Source organism: Epinephelus moara, chromosome 24, assembly GCF_006386435.1.
Source record: "Epinephelus moara isolate mb chromosome 24, YSFRI_EMoa_1.0, whole genome shotgun sequence".
NCBI lineage: Eukaryota > Metazoa > Chordata > Actinopteri > Perciformes > Serranidae > Epinephelus > Epinephelus moara.
In genome coordinates, this window is record NC_065529.1 from 13,638,632 (window position 1) to 13,655,779 (window position 17,148).

The 17,148-nt window shown below is 41.2% G+C and overlaps 1 protein-coding gene across 6 annotated transcripts in view; it reads left to right on the forward strand.

Moving 5' to 3' along the window:
- Positions 1–17,148, forward strand: part of LOC126386278 (transcription factor SOX-13-like) — a 55,277-nt gene that overhangs the window by 29,616 nt on the left and 8,513 nt on the right. For 2 of the 6 annotated variants that reach the window (XM_050038513.1, XM_050038514.1), the window contains exons 2-10: positions 1,779–1,995; positions 2,160–2,262; positions 5,117–5,251; positions 7,231–7,403; positions 9,147–9,215; positions 9,384–9,498; positions 14,109–14,185; positions 14,829–14,994; positions 15,539–15,663. In XM_050038513.1, coding sequence (XP_049894470.1) covers positions 1,780–1,995; positions 2,160–2,262; positions 5,117–5,251; positions 7,231–7,403; positions 9,147–9,215; positions 9,384–9,498; positions 14,109–14,185; positions 14,829–14,994; positions 15,539–15,663 — 1,179 coding nt within the window. In that variant the 5' untranslated portion in view covers position 1,779. The remainder of the gene's footprint in view (positions 1–1,778; positions 1,996–2,159; positions 2,263–5,116; positions 5,252–7,230; positions 7,404–9,146; positions 9,216–9,383; positions 9,499–14,108; positions 14,186–14,828; positions 14,995–15,538; positions 15,664–17,148) is intronic. The other 4 variants (XM_050038515.1, XM_050038516.1, XM_050038517.1 and 1 more) reach the window with 4 other exon arrangements.

The following is a 17,148-nucleotide window of genomic DNA, read 5'->3' on the forward strand; positions in this document are numbered from 1 at the left end:
ATTAATTCCAGTCATCTAAGTTCAATCACTGTAAAGCTACCACCAATGAAACTTGATAATGACATCTGTCCTAGGCTTTTAACGTGACACACCTGCAAGGGGTGTTAAAAGAGGAGCAAAGCTGAGTTTGGAACTATTTACTGAGTCAATAGAATCATTCTTGTTGTTGATAATTGTGTTTGAAAATGCAACTCAGCTGATGGGATTTGTGGTGGCCCAGCACAGTCATATAAATATGTGAAATGGACACAACCTCTCAATGAAGCATTACATGGTGGGCATAAAATGTGTTAAAATGACATGTTGGCAACAGGAAAACAATCCCATTGCACAGTCTATTAGGAACAGTCACAGTTTTGTTGTGAAATGGTTGCAGTTTGGTGAGGTTTAGGGAAAGAAAAACACTTGGTTAGGTTTAGAAAACAGTAATATACTTGGTGAGGTTTAGCTAAAGATTGTGGTTTCGATTAAAATAACTACGAATGGGTAGTGTCATAAACATGCATACTTCGAAAAGTTATGTAAATTACCTACTTAAAGTACTTTGCGTAGTTACGTAAAAGCCGTTAAGTGACGTAAATAGGCTAACTTGTGGTTTCACACCAACAGCAGTCTCCTGGTTGAAAGTCCATGTTTGTTTTACCCCATCCACCACCTGTCCCACCCACTGTGCGTGGACTTTCTCTCTTCATGCTTACTTTTTTGTGTCCACCATGATAAAAGATGCTCATTGACTTTGCATTGGCATTGTTTTTGTGTTTACTAGCATGTCATTTTAACACATTTTGTGCCCGAAATTTGAGAATTTACAGTATTCATTTCACTGAAGACCTTTCGGAAGCCTCCTGAAGGACCAGATGATGACATGCATAACTACCATACAGCAATTGTTTAGTGCAGTCTTTAGCCATGCTAGCACCTTTGCTCCAAGGATGGTAGTGTTGGTCTGTCAGTCCTCCTCTTTGTACCAGACTGAAATATAAACAACCATTCATGGGTTGTGATGGAATTTTGTACAGACATTCTTAGTCCCCTGAGGATGAAGCTTACTGACTTTGGTGATCCTCTGACCTCTCCTCTAACATTGCCATGAGGTTTCACTTTTGTAGTCCAGAGTGAAATATCATGGCAGCTATTGGATGGATTGCCATGAAATTTGCAACAGATATAGGTTACATTCTTATGACTTTGGTGATCCTCTGAATTTTCCTCTAGCACCACCAGGAAAGTTTTCATTCACTCAGTGAAATATCTCAACATCTACTCAATTAATGAACTTTGGTTGACATTCATTGTCCCCAGAGGACATATTGTAATAACTTTAATCTGTTGTTGTTTCATCTAGCACCATTATAATGACAAAAGGTTCGTCCAATAGGTTAAAGACCAAATACCTGCAAAAAGAATGGCATCCCCTTAAGATTCAGCTGTACTGTGTGTTCAGTGCTAATTAGCAAATGTTAGCATAGCTGTAAAATATTAGTCTTGTTCTCTGAGTCAGGTAGCTCCCAAAGCTGTTTTAACTTGTTCATAATGCAGTTTCTCATTTCTAACGAGTAGGTAGAGGTGAAACAGACATATTCAGAGATGAACACACGCAGGAATGACCCGGCATTATCATTTTGTCAGTGTTATAAACTATTAAATCAATAGTGCTTGAACTCTGCTCTTTGCTGTAATTATATCTAATATCAAATTAAAATTGACATGGCAAGTGGCCAAGCCTCACCACACCCAAATGACACTTAGTTTTGTGTGTTGTGTTTGTCTTTCAACAGGATGGTTGAGCCCAGCCCTCCAGCACTGCACCTCCTCTCAGGCGGGGATGTCAGCATGGCGTGTATTGGTGTCAAAGTAGAACAGGAGGAGTCAGGTGGTGGGGGTGGAGTCATTACATGCACTGAACCTCTTAAGACATCTCCCACACGTGATTGGTCAGGAAATCATCCACTGGAGGCCCGCCAATTGACCCCACCACTCTCCCGCTCCCCTTCGGTAAGAACATTAAGAAGGGCGTGACAGACTGAGAAAGGTTGATGACAGGCATTTTAGGAAATGTAGGAAATGTCACAGATTGATAAGTCAAAGTAAAATATGTACTCTTCCTCATCCTGCTCTGATGCTTTGTCAGTTGACGGATTATTTCTTTTCCCTGACAGGAGGGCTCTCCAGGTAAGGAGCTGCCTCTCAGGCAAAGCCCCGTGGGACGGAAGGAGGCCAGGACACATGATAGACCAGAAGGACAATCCAACTTCAAGGAAGGTCTGTTGAAACTCTTAATAACTTGTGCTTTGGTGCAATATAAAACTGAAAATATCCCCTGATTGTGAAGATGAAGGCATACCTCTTTTATTATTTAGAAGAAGCCATGACAGACTGTGTGTGTTAATTAGGGTTCAAGCCCCAAAGGGGACCATAAAAGTTCTCTATCAGCACCAAATTTGGTTTACAGCCTTGTGGGACTTAAGTACACATCCATATTATGAATGTGCAAGGTCAGTCAAAAAACATGGCCAATCATGGTCAATCAAAAAGTCTTCGCAAAGGGTGAGGCTTTACAGGAAATTGTCCGTTAACAATTTGACCAATCATCCTAAATCTTGGTGGATAGTTTTAGTTCGAGTTAAGGAATAGGCGTACCAAAGCCTTTTGAGCCCAGCCCATAGGGGGCACCACAAATACCACATATACATAATATATGCACCTCAATTACAGATGGACAGAGTGTCACTAAATTTGGTACACATGCTCTTGGGGCGAGTATTAACCAAGATCTGAAATGTCATAATGATTAGGGCATATGTACCTGGCTTACTTAGAATTCTATGCTAGATTATGCCTTTGCTCAATTTCTTGGGAGTCGGATCGAGCTAGAGATACGAATCTTGGCACCATAACTATGAATCATGCCCTATTGCTTCACATTAAATTTGATCCTGATCGGCCTGATGGTGGCACTGTAATTAAGAACTGAAAAAGTGAATCTTTGACAGGCCACGCCCCTCACATCATGAGTGTAATTGACTGGAAGTTTGAAAAACATCTGCATCTCAATATGCTCTACAAAAAAGACTCTTGGACAGTTAAGGCCACCATGATAGATTATTGCTACTTTGCATAATGTGAAAAACAGTAATGCAACATCTGCTTTTTGGATTTTGACTGTATCACTGCTAAATTTAGTATACAGCATTGCAAGACAGAACTACACAGTTCTATTATAGATAAGCAAGACTGGTCAAAAAACATGGCCGTCATCAATCAGAAGTCGTTGCAGAGGGCTGAGCAACTGTATTTCTGTACTGTATTTTTCTGTGACCTGTTTTTAATATTTTGACAAAACATTCTTAACCAAAGGGTTTTGCTAGCATTTTCCAGAGCTGTGTCGAGCATCCATCTGTGACCATTTCCAGAGTGGAAAAACTATTTTTGTCTACCCTATTAATTTATGATTAATTATATGTTATTATAATAAGTGTTTTAAATACTAAATAATAATTATGATTTACCACAACTTAAGTTTTATTAGTTTTGTTTTTAGACACAATAGCAGCGTGGCTCTAGGGATGGACAGTGACAAGACTCTGATTAACTCAATTGCACAACTCAGAAAAAGGTCAAAGTCAAGTTTATTAAACAATGGGCAAAATCGTGGTCAGGCAGAATCAAGGTCAAAAATCCAGATAGGCAAAATCAGGCAGAGGTACAAAAGGGAAAGGCTAAGGCGGGTCCGAAAAAACACTAACAAGATCAAAAAACCGGGGATCAAAACACTGTCAAGAAATGCTGGTTGACTTGACAATACGCACAAGACGAACTGGCACAGGACAACACCTCCCAGCCAGACAGTGCACCATGCCACACCACAAAAACTTGTTCAGGGATGGCACAAGGAACGAGACAAAGAGCTCAAAGTTTCAAATTCCCCAGATCCCAATCTGGCCGAGCATCCATGTGACGTGCTGGCACCTCAAGAGTACCTCCAATCCACGGTGGGGCCTCCTCGGATTGGACTTGGTGCTGATCTGTCAAAGCATGCACACAGGACCTTTGGGGGGTGTCCTGTGGTGTCTGGCACCAGGGTGTTGTTGGTGGTGTGAGTTGTGAGGTGGGGTACCAGCATGTCCCATGGATCTTTGATCAGATTGGTATCCAGGGAAACTGGAGTCCAGGTCGATGCCTTGAGCTTTTTGTCATGATCCCTGGGCCATTCCTGAGCATTTTCTTGTGGTTTGGCATGGTGCTTCTTCCTGCAGGGGGTCAGTGCCATCAGGGAGCTCATTGCCATGAATGGGGAAAGTTCGTCTGCAACAGTGTTTGGGTGGGTGGTGCATGTCAAGTGGCATCGTCTTTAATATTTAATATGCAAACACTATTCAAATCAATGAAAACTGTAGCTGATACACTTTAATGTTTTAGAACAGTTTGTTTCTACAGCACTGAGCATGAGTGGTTTTAAATCTCCATATTGGATTTAAAACATTGGTATCAGTGTACCTCCACAGTCTGTCTCCAGTCTGCCCCTCAGTTTTATTTACTTCTATGGGAGTCTTTCTCTATTACTCAAATATACCCACGTCCATACAATTTTCTAACCGACCAGACTTTGACGACTCCATATTTTATGTGTTTAAGTGCACTACATTCTGCTGCTATTCAGCATTAAACAATGCAGTCTGCTGAAAATCGATGCGTAGAAGTGACAGTTTCTCTAGCGAAGCGAGGGTGTTGTTTTGGTTCCTGAATGGGTTCGGGGGGAACGGGGTGCTTTTTTTTTTTGTCTGATTTTGTTCAATCCCTCACATGTGGAGTAAAAGGCTGCTCTCTGAGCCGCTCCCGAGACTCTCCCTGCCCTCGAGTCTTTCACCAGTCTGCACTCCTCGCCTTAAATTTTTCTCAAATTCTCTCCACTAGCTGACCTTGGATTGTTCTCTGTCCAAATATCGATCCACTCAAACACTCAAAACTTCTCCCAGAGGCACAAACAACCTCTGCCCTACGGCACCTCAAATGTCTTCTTCAATCAATGCCATTAGGAAGGCAGAAGAGAGGCTGAGAAAGTAGTTTGGTGTCAGATGGATTTTATTTGACAGAATATATTTTTCACGCCATCTAGTGCAACCCATCGCGGCTCAGCTGAGTACCTGTTGTGTCCTGTTAACAGTAATGCCTACCATTGAGAAGCTGCTGAATGCTGACTGGAAGGAGAAACTTCTGGATAAAAGCACAGTGGGGGCAGGACAACTGAAAGGTCAGCTTTCAAACGCTACCAACACATTTATACCATTTATATACCACTTACAAATCATTATTTCAAATGCATTACTATTTAATTGTGCAAATATCTCTTGTATTTTTTCATTTGCCATAATCCCCATCTGCTTTGTTAACTGAAAAATGTTATATAACACTTGTTACACATTTCAAAAGATACTAGGCTGCAAGCACTGATTTGGCACACCGCTGTTTGGATCATTTTGCTATCAAAATTGTGGGTTTCATCTTGTGTTCCTTTTTAAAATCAGGGTAAATTGTGACAGAATGACACATCTGGAGAGACAGAGCCAGGAGGAAAGACTTGACTTACCAAATTAAATTTATATTAATACCTGGTGTTCGCAAACTGATGTTCAGAGGTATTCAGCCTTGATTATGTCTTGCAGACCTTATATGTAGTTTTGTTGTTATCTCAGTATTTATTTATCTCTAGTACTTCAGTCTGTTTAGATGTCCTTGCAAGTGATAAAAAATACATCAGTAATGTGATAAAGATAGTTTCCTCTTGTTAAAATCAGCAAGCAGCTAAATAGTCCTGTCGTTGTCCTTGTTGTTGTAGTTGTGCTGAATAAAATCAAGGAGAAATGATTCAACCCAGAAAACCTTGTGTGCGATGTCTTTAATAAGAAAATCGGTTAGAAAAAAAAAAGAGATAGGAATATTTGTAATCAGTTTACAGCACTGCAGAGATAGAGTAAACCTGAGGAAAATGTCTGTTTAGCTACTGAATGTGTTCACCAGCTAGTCTCTGGCTGTCTGACAGCTGTTTGCTGCTGAGCAGGTAGTGTACAGTAGGTTTTTAGAGCTTTCTCAGTGAAAACAGCTGCCTGCTGTTGCCGAAAACAACGTTATGAGAGTGGTGAGAGAATGAAACAGTAAAGTTGTGGATCGGACAGCTTAACAATGAGCTGAAACTCACTATAAAGCTCTGTAAAGCCGAGAGGAGCTGGAGATGCAGCTCATAATTCTCTGCAGATTCATCACTCGAGTGATCCCTTTCACATCGTCACATTGTCATTTGATATATTGTTGTATGGATGGTAGCCGCTTTGAAATTGTGCTTTAAAATTGTGATTTGTTACACTGCTTTAGAGTTTGGCTCAAGTTGCATATTTCTGTCTGAACCCGACCTGAGCCTAAGAGAGTAGCAACAGAGCCCAATTAACCTGAACCCGACACAGTTAATGTAGGCTACTGAAGCACTGAGTTTTGTCCTAATCTCACTGTTGCTGTTACCATGGTAACATGCTTGCTTGTATACTGTGATTACACATGGCACCTTGGGACTGTCAAAATGCACACATTACGCAAAGTCATCAGCAGTTGTAAATAATAGAATTTGAGTCTTATGATTGGCCCATGTCAAGAGTTAGCTAAGCTATTTACATAGTTTAACCATCATGGAGGAACAGGATAGCATCCACTGTGGATGGCTCCAGCACTGTCCTCCTTTGTTCAGTCAGTCTTCCTGCAGTGCTGAAGTTCTGTCTGCTGCTGCTGCTAGAATGGCCAGAATGCCCCGAGCAAGCACACTGAGCTTCGGGTAATGTTACTGTAGGTGACGACACATTTTGTTTGATGTTCTCCATCATTAGCTAGCTAATGTTAACTTACATGAATGTTTACCACCTAAAATAGCCCATGTGTTGTGCTCAAGTGTTGTCTTGTAAATAGCAAACCCCAGTATTGAACAAGAAATAGCCCAATGCTGACAGTAGGCCCATCATTTTGGGCCAAGCCAAACCCAACCTGTACCTGAACGTTATTTGTAAATATTTGTCAGAACCTGCCCGAACCAATAGGCTCCAGTCGGTGTCTACACTCTACACTGCTCACAAATTGTAAAAATATACAGACACTCTTTACCACCTTACACTGATCATGATACAGGTTGTCAGGAATGTAAGTGCTCAACCGGTTTTCTGAGTAACCTGACCATCTGACCCCTTCCAGGTACCCCAGAGGCTCTGGCAGAGAAGGAGCTGCAGTTGTTGATGATGATCAACCAGCTGAGTGGTCTGAGGGAGCAACTACTGGGAGCCCACTCTGAGCAGAGGAACATGGCCGCCCTGCTGCTGGAGAAACAGCAGCAGCAGATGGAGCTGGCTCGACAACAGCAGGAACAGGTACCACTCAGAGGTGTACAATCACAGAACTAGAGAATCCATCCATCAAAACTTCAGAACAGTTTTCTGTGTGTTGTCTTGATGAAATCTAGAATGAGCCTTTCTGACCCAACAGACCCAGAAACTAAGAAATCCCAGGGAACTAAGAGTCTAGAGTCCCTTCTGTTCTGTCTTGTTTGTGTTTTGACTGCATATGAAGAAGCACGAAGAATAGGCAAATTAGGCAGATGAAATTTAAAGCGATCTTTGTTTGAGATGTCATTTTTTGAACACGACGAGACAACAGCAGGGAGTCATTGTGTTGTTCTTTGTAATTCACTGCTGCACGACTGTGTGGTGCTTGAATGGGTGTAAGAAAAGTGCAGTGGTAGAGCAGGAGGCAGAAAAGGCAAGAAAGGCAAGATACCTGTCGGCGAAATAGAGAGTAAATCTCTTAATTTTAGTTTAGGCTTATTTTGTAACTATACAAGTGAGTTTTTTGTGTCTGTCACTTCCACACCTTCTCCTTATCTCACGACGAAATGGAAAATCAACATAAAAATAATAGTGATAATAAAGTCAGTAACACAAGTAGCCTCCACCATTAAAGCATTGCACTTGCGCAACATTGTCAAACTTATGCTGGAGACTTTAAAACATAAAGGATCAAAATCGGTGCAGCAGAGCCAGATATATCGTCTTTTTTAATTCCACATACAGTTCCGCCTACATTACCCACAATGCATCTCAGCGACTGATGGTTCAGTTGGAGATTCACGTGTGCTAGTTGCAGCTAATGTAGCCACATGCCGCTAGCTTTAAGCAGAGATAAGCAGCAGGCTACAGAGGTCTGATAAGCTCATGTCTTTCTAATTCTGCACCTCCAGGTTTTTTTATTCATTTTTAAAGTTGTAGTCTTCAGACCCGACAAGCGCTGACTCAAGTGACATCACTTGAGGACATTTATCAGATTTTACACTGCTTTATACAACCTTTTCATAAACACAAGCTTCTCTATTCCACTATAACCAGTCCACTTAGTCTCTCTGCCCCACTGCGCTCCTCAAGGTTTTCCAACATGTTGAGCTAAATGCAGTCACATCAGGGATTAGAGAGCCCTCTCCCAGCTCACTGAAGAAAAAAGTCTCTCAGTAAAAGCAAAAGTCACTGCTGGTGGATCCATTGTGAGCATTTTAGCATGTTAGCCTGAGTCTGGTGTGTTTGATTTGGGTCACTGAGCGTGTTCGTCAGGTGGAGCATTAATCGAGTGAATAATTAAGGTAGATGCAACCTTTTTTTAAATATGCCAAAGTACAATGATGTTAACCATAACCCATAAGAATGTGATCCGTAATTTGATGGCATTGTTGTCCATTTGCATTGTTAACTAAATGTTAAACCTGGCTGTTCCACATCCTTCCCACCCTCTGAATGTGAGCGTTAACATTTACAACATGTATCTCTTCCAAAATGTTTCTATCAGTAAAATTATCGATTCAAAAAAGTACAAATACTTATAACATGTTTTGGGTATTTGTCTGACAATCACTCTTTTAAAATCAATGTACTTTTTGACGATTAGTTGAATTTTGTTTAAGTATATCATTGGGATACAGAAAAAGATTCATTCTGCAATGAATTGCATTGGGTGGGTGTTGGGTTTGAATGAAGCCCTGATCATGGTCACCTACACTGTGTGACCTTGTGTCTGTTTGCCACATACAAACGTGATGCTTGTGACAATAAACTTGTCTTGTGTCTCAGATCGCCAAGCAACAGCAGCAGCTGATCCAGCAGCAGCACAAGATCAACCTGCTTCAGCAGCAGATCCAGGTCAGCTCCCCTCATGACCTTCACATGTCATCACATACCACAGCCAGCAGCACTAGCATGGGATCATTGTTACGAATGACAAGTTCTCATTGCAGATCACAAATCTGTGTTTTAGACAAATAAGGTAAGACATTTTATGTAAGGTATGTTTGTCCTGCCTTGTCCCAGCAGGTGAATATGCCCTACGTGATGATCCCTGCGTTCCACCCCAACACCCAGCCCCTCTCGGTCACCTCTGACCCCCAGATGACCCTACCACTGCAACCAATCCCCTGCAAGCCAGGTCAGTTATTAAGCTAGCAGAGAGGTTCTAGCCCTGGGAAGTGTTGGGTTGGGACACACTGGCTCCCATGAAACCATAAAACTGTTGTTGGAATGGCAAAATAGAAAAAATTAATACAATTAAATAAATGTAAATGTAAATTTACATTTATTACAGAAATATTTGAAAGTTGTTAAGAGGAGATCAGAGTAATTTTTAAATATTGCATTTACATGTTTTATATTTTATACAGTGTAGGTGGCACTTTTACCAGCACAGCATATTCGCTTCGCTTCTGATTAGAAGTCGACTGATAGTCGATTTTTAAAGGTTGACATAATGATGATAGTTTGGAACAGGAAAAAGCCAATGGCCGATAAGTTGCCCGATATCATCCCCCACTCCCTTACACACACTATTTGACTTTATTAGAAAACTGGAGAACTGTTGAACTGAACATCTCTGTTCAAGTAATATATACCTGAAATGGATATATAAATCTGGATCACTGAATATTAAACTCATAATGAACAAATAAATTATCAGACTAATCATAAAAAAATCTATATAGGTGTGTTGTTTTCTTTGCAGCTATTGATTTTCCTCAAAGTCAAACTTCAAGCTTTCATACAAAACTGTGATCAGAGATGGGCAGTACTTCTGTTACTTGTATTTGAAATACCAAATCAATATTCAGTTACTTTTGATTGTTTTGTAATTGACATTTGACAGGGGTGAAAAAATAATCACATTTAATTTGAAGCAAGATATTTTAGAGTCAAGAAATTTTGTGTTTTCACAATACTCAAAAGATTCTCTCAATGATTCATTAAAACTGGGGTACTAGCTTCAGGCTCTTACTCAAGTGCACTGTGCTCCCATCCTTGCGCCTTTGTCCAAACTGCTGCACTATGAAACACAACTGGTAGTTTAGAGGAACAGTTTCCTATGGCTTCACAAAAAATCAATTGTTTTGCTTGTCTCCTTGGGTGCTCCACGCTGCTAATATTAGTCTCTGGATGATGGTTGATGAAGTACTGTCAGACACTACACCTTCATCTAACGAAGCTAAATCCAAAATTCTCTCCAGTGCTTGTCTTCCCCGAATATGAACTTAAGTAGCTCTGTACTCTGTGTGCTGCACTGTGCCATTGCAGTTGAGCTACCCCTTTTTCATTGCATCAACATAACTTTATTAACAACCTTAGAATATCTATTCAGAATCACGAAAGAGAGGAATTGATAGAATTCATAATGGGCTTATAAATGTTCTCTACTACTGCATTCTATGTGCTGTAGTCTCTTGAATTATCATTGTGATCTTTTGATAATCCATCAAGGTTTTCCTCCACCAGGTTTTTAGTGCAGGGAAGGTTGGGGTTTTGTCAGTTCTTTCATAGCCTATTCATGCATTCTCTGTTATTAAAAGTAGAATGGACACTCTGACAATGACTGTGCTTTCAAGGTCTGAAACTTAGTGCTGAAAAGTTGTCAGCTCCATGAGTTGCCATCCACGCTGCAACGTCTTCTCAATCAAGTGTTTTTGAAGAGAGACTTAAGCATATTTAAGCTCTTCAACTCAAGGTCTACTTTAAAGTAAATGGAAAGGCATCAGTGAGCTACAAATGCGGACTTCAGTTGAACAATATGGTTGATAGTAGCTTTCACACACTTATGCTTGTACAGTTCGCAGGCTATAGAGGGTACAGCTCGAAAGCCGCAGCTTTGTGCAGTTTTGCTTTCACGAGTCTTAAAAGCTGTGATCATGGGTGACCTTGTCTTCTCTATCTTTTCAAACCTAAAAGACACAAGGCCAGTCTTTAAAACATTGTAGGCGGAATTTAAGGATAACCATTCATTTGCTTTATTTTATTTCAACAAATGTGTATGTGTGTGTGTGTGTGCTTCAGAATGCTTTGACAGATGAATGTAATAATTTGTTGAAGGACTGCAGGGTTGTGTGGAAGAGGTCAGCTATATCCAGCAATCTGAGGTTGTGTTTTCTTTGAAGGTATAGACAGAGAGAGGGAGCTTTGCTGTTTGATTTCATTTTGTCAGAGTCTTTTATAAGTTTACTCATTTGCATATAACTTCACTATCAATTGGACATAATATTCTGGGGTCTTACCACAAAGTCCAAACTAAATGCACCTCCTTTTTAGCCATGCTGTGAGTTTTATTAATGCTATCACTAATGCTACGATAAAACATTCCCTATTCCATAATAGGTTTCATAGCTGTCACTTTCTTAAAAGTACCCCTCCATACATATATGAATACTAATATTTTGTTTAACATGGTTTTCCTACTTAAAAAGAAAAAAAAATAAATGGGGTCAGAAGCAGATCTACTCTTTGTCCCACAAAGAGTAGATCTGCAGGAATGAGTCCTAAAACAAAAAAATGAGTTAGCATTTTAGCACTCCCGGTTCCTTCGTCTCAAGGTCAATGTCCACTGAATGGGTTTTTGGTTAGATGCCTGAAATAATGTCTGTGGTTAACACAAGCTTTAGAGATTTTCACGATTTGTTCTACGGCATAAAATAGGTCAGTAAATACCCCACTCATGGATTTTGAAGCCCTTGGGTGTCTTCAAAAGGACGGTTGCTAAGTGGCTAAATGACAACAGAGCATCATCACGGCAAACACGGCTTTACAGCCTTGTTGAGGTGGCAATGATAAGTCATGTGACCAAAGTGTAGTTTGTCTGTAGCCCTATGTTAGCTTTTTATTTCTGGCGATTGCATTCAGCTTTAAAAATCATAAAAGTGGTCTCTATTTGTGAATATTATCTAGCTGAACAAAATGTGTAAGTAGACTCATAAACTTTGGTTTGCCACAGAGCTTATTTTCTGTAATTATCCAACATTGAGTGAGAAAACCCCATTGTGTTATTGACGAGGGAACCAGGGCAACACTAACTTCTGCATCGACCTACAAAAAAACACATCGTCCCTGCAGCGCTGCATTGAGAATTCTGGATCTGGCCTCTGCCACGCCCAGCACCGCTACTTTTGGCGGCTTCACTTTCCATTTTGTCCTGCACTGCTTGCACTAGTTTGATCAGTGAAAGAGCAGTGTGCATCAAGATGGCTAGCGTTAGAGGAAACATGAGAGGGATTCAGCCAGACGTGTTTTAGCCTCAGTCAGACCCAGACTTACATGAGGAGTCTGTTGCGCACCAAAATCGGCTACTACCAGAATAGAAAGTGAAGTTATCATCTTTTATTTGTTTATGTTGTTTGTTAGCTTGTAAGCTTGTGGGCTAACTGGCAGTGGGAGACACAGCATTAATGGTTGTGAAACACACAATAATATCTGCTATGATGGAGTTTTAGTCCGTAAATAGTGGAAAGAAGCTCGGGGTCCAGTTTACATCCAAAAACTGCATACTCTATCATGTTTCCTGTCAAAACTTTCACTATGCTAATGCTAACTCTGCTCTCTGTACTGACAAGTCCGCTCAGTGCTGTGGACGTTTCAGGTTTCTTTGCCGATGTTGTGTCGAAGTCTGTTCTCCATCAATATGTGCTTCCTCTATTAGACAGCCATTGACTGTCGTAGTAGCGACGTACCTAATTCAGCTTGCCTGGGGTACGTTTGAACCTCAGATTTTAGGAGACTGACCAGACATTAGAGGAATGTGAAAACACCTCTGCAGTGACAAACTTTACACCATGTACAAGTCAGTATAGTCAAGGTCAGACATTAGGCGACATGAACAGTGAGGAGGACTTTAGAGGTCCTGTATGCAAAATTCAGAGCAATAATACAGCAAAGAACTATCTTTGGAAAGATATAGTGGAGTAATGTCATACTGAGTAGAGAATGAAGACTCTGTGTGTGTGTGTGTGTGTGTGTGTGTGTGTGTGTGTGTGTGTGTGTGTGTGTGTGTGTGTGTGTGTGTGTGTTGTAATCTGAGCTTCTGTGTGGTTTGTTGTGGTAAGCAGGTCCGGCCGCTTTGCACTGGGCTCATACAGCAGTTACTACTGATATCAGGATGGCGTCATCACAGAGACAAAGCACCCATCCTGCGGTTTCCCCCTGGTTGACCCCATTAGCTCTGTCAGCACTGTTGCCATTGTTCAGCACTGATTATGGAGTTAGCACCATGCTTGGTATAAGTCATAGGGATTCCTCTTCCCATTTTTATGACAATATTGTTTGTGTGTTTAGACCAATATAGTGAGCTATCCAAAGTTATGCCTAGAACTTTTATTGTGTTTAGGTGTTCAGTATTTTTTAAACCAATGGCCAGTTGGCCAACATGTGTCAGGATCCGATCACAGTGGACTTTACCTCGGAAATATTTAAAGCCAACTTGTTGCACTCAGTCCACGTGTAGACGTCTATTTACAAGTCCAGTTTGTGGCAGCACTGGACAGAGTAGTGTCATCAGCATACATAACTGAAAAGTATAATGTAGAATGTAAATTGGGCTATTGAGAACAGGAGGGTCACTTACACCTCAGTTAGCTGTGTGCTGCCATCAGAGTTAATTACCGTTAGCTAGTGAGTGCTAATAGTCACCTCACTTTGGGCTCCACTGCAAATCTTCAATCACATCAAAGTAACTACACAGGTATTTCAGTGTTCATGTTTTTCATTCTTCAAATTTTACACCCTCCACAGCTGTGGACTATTCCATGCAGCTGCTGCAGAACCCACACCCCACCCCTGTCAAGAGGAGCAGTGGTTCCTTCCGACAGGTACAATATCACTATAGAATGTATTGTGTGTCAGGCATTTCATTGTTTATCTCAATGTAACAAACTCGTCTCCCAAGTCCATTTCTAATGTACGCACCTACATTACATATCTAAAATGTGAAGATAACCGTGAGAACTTATGGTTCGGTGTGTGTGTGTGTGTTAAATGTACAGTGTGTGTATTTAATGGATTTTTAAGAAAGAAACTGCCTCCAGATTTAACAGATATTGTATTTTTTAGTTATTTGGAAGTCTAAAGCTTTTCAAATACACCACACCCTCTGTTCAGAGACGTAATGTGTGTGGTATAGGTGTGTGTGTGTGTGTGTGCGCGCGCGCGTGTGTGTGTGTGTGTGTGTGTGTGAGTGTACCTGTGTGTGTATGTGGCCTGAACTGTATTTGCACGGCGGGTTTTCAAGCATAGATAGCCCAACACAGCTTAGAAAAACAAAAGGAAAGAAAGGATGAGGTGAATACGAAGACAAAAGAACAGAGACTCCACAAAGGTGTGACAGATGCGCTCCGACATGCCAAATCTGCCATGCATAACCGGAATACATCCACACCCTCACCCTTTGCGGTTACGTCTAAATATGTGTTAAGTGGCCCCACCCCTGCTCATCTGCTCTCACTGTGTGTTTAGGAAGCCAGTCAGCCCTTGAACCTGACCTCCAAGCCAAAGGGGCTGGAGCTGGGGAAAACACCCAGTCCTCAGAGCCTGGAGCTGGGATCACTGGCGCTGCAGGGGGCCTACAGGTCCAGAGATCTCCACAGAGAGGTGTCCCACAGCCCGCCACGATCTGCCCTCAGTGAGTAATGCTGACAGCTGCACTGCTGTGATAGAAAGTGGGAAATCGTGATCCCAAAAGGGGGAAAAAAACTGTTGCATTCTCACAGCTCCTCTAAGATGCTTGAATCAAATTGGTTATATTAGACACCTTATGTGTTTCTGCTCTGGCATGGTAACAGGGCTTTTAAATCTTTTTTCAGGTACCTGAGGAGGTTGTTAGCACTAGTAGCACTATAGAGCAATGTTTTTAAGAGTGGGTCCCTGTTTTGTTTGTATCTATGTAAATCAAAAGACAAAAACATTTACACATAGTAGCTTTAATTTTTAAAGTCATATAAATTGTGTTTTATCTATTGTTGTTCATTATTGACCCAAAGCATTAATGTGTGGTGTCTTTCCTTGAGAACATGATATACTGCTGAGAAAACAATGCATTCAACAGTGTTTGATGATCTCTGTGCCATGCAGACACACCAGCGCACAGCGACATAATGGGCACTAGTTAAATTTAAAGCAGGAGCTGTACATTATCACTTTAACTTTACCTGTATTTTTGTCTTCAGGTTTCCTCGGAGAAGGCGATGTGGTCACCCAGGCCATCCATGATGCCCAGCAGCTCCTGAGAGGTCACAGCACCGGAGGGCGAGAAAGAGACAGGGACAGAGAGAGAGATGGTGGCGGAAAGATGGTGAGCTGATGTCCAAAATGCACAGTCCACACACGCAGTCCCAAGCATTCTGTTCAGATAATAGACTGTATATAAAGAAGGATGACATGACAGCTCCCCAAAAGTGAAGCTGAAACATCTGAATCGCTCCCTGGTGGCTGGCTGCAGTATAGGTCATAAACCCCGCCCCCTCCATGTTAGCAGATGGGACATAGCCCAAACCTTTTTCCCACATTTTTCCAAAAGATCATGCTGATGTGTGTTCAAGTGTTTGTTTTTCTGGTAAGTTTGGTTAGAACTAGTAATTTGATGTTAAAAAAAAGGCAGATTGAGGTCATGACTGGCAGCTGTGTGTGCTAATTGGTACGCTCGCTTGTACTGGCACTGTCGCGATTGAACGGACGGATTCTGGCTCCAAATAACGTTACCAGCACAAGATGGCAGTGACAGTATCCAAAATATTTTGGCTTAATTTTTGCACAGTGGAGGTCTGAGCTGAATGCTGTATGATTAGCTTAAAGGCTACAGCAGTGAGATAAGACATGCGCCGAGGGAATGTAAATGCACATTGTTATTGCAGTCTCTCCTTCCCTCTCACACTGTTGCTGCCACTGCAAACAAACACCTGCGTCATAGGTCCTTCCTGCAATAAGTGATTTTTTGGACTGCTTGGAGCAGCGGAAACAAGTAGTTAACACAACAACTTGACAACTTAGCAAAGTTTATTATTAACTCTAACAGCAATTATGAAGCAATGTTATCATTCATTTGGAGTCACGGCCACCTGATGAATGTAAGTCCAATATTCACTCACTTATTGCTCTGTTTTTCTCCTGAGGGAAATATTCAGATCTTTAGCTGCTAAATGCTCCACTATGTTTACCAGCTAGTCTCTAAAGCAGCAGCTCCCAACTCGTCCAGATTTTTCCTTAATCTTCAGTTCACAGTCCAAACAGTTTCATATATTCAGCGTCATACTGGCATTCAGTCATGTCGTCGAGCTAGTTTGCTGTCTCTGTTAAGAAGCTGCCCATTAGTCACTCACTTTGCAGCAGGAAACAGCACTTCAAAATTAAAGCTCTGTGCTGGAAGTTAACTGCACTTCAAAATAAAGTGTGTTTATAACAGACTTGACATATTCGCGAGTCATCTGCGGTCCATTCAGAATGGACCCACGACCCAATTTTGGACCGCGACCCACCAGTTGGGAACAACTGCTCCAAAGCCCAATGAAAAAATATCTTGAAAATTAATCCACACCTGTCAGACAAGCAGACTTGAGAATTCTCAGGGGTAATTTTATAAATTTATATCACCTGAGTCTGAATTACAGGAAGCCATTACTTTAACTGAAGTGTGAAGTCAGCAATATTACGTATTTTATGTCTGAAATTCCCTTTTTCTGCATTCAGCTGCTAAGAGACTTTGAAAGCCTGTGAAAATGCATTATGTTCATTTCACCACTGAAATTCTGAATAATTAAATGATCTTATGGTTGTTCAGACA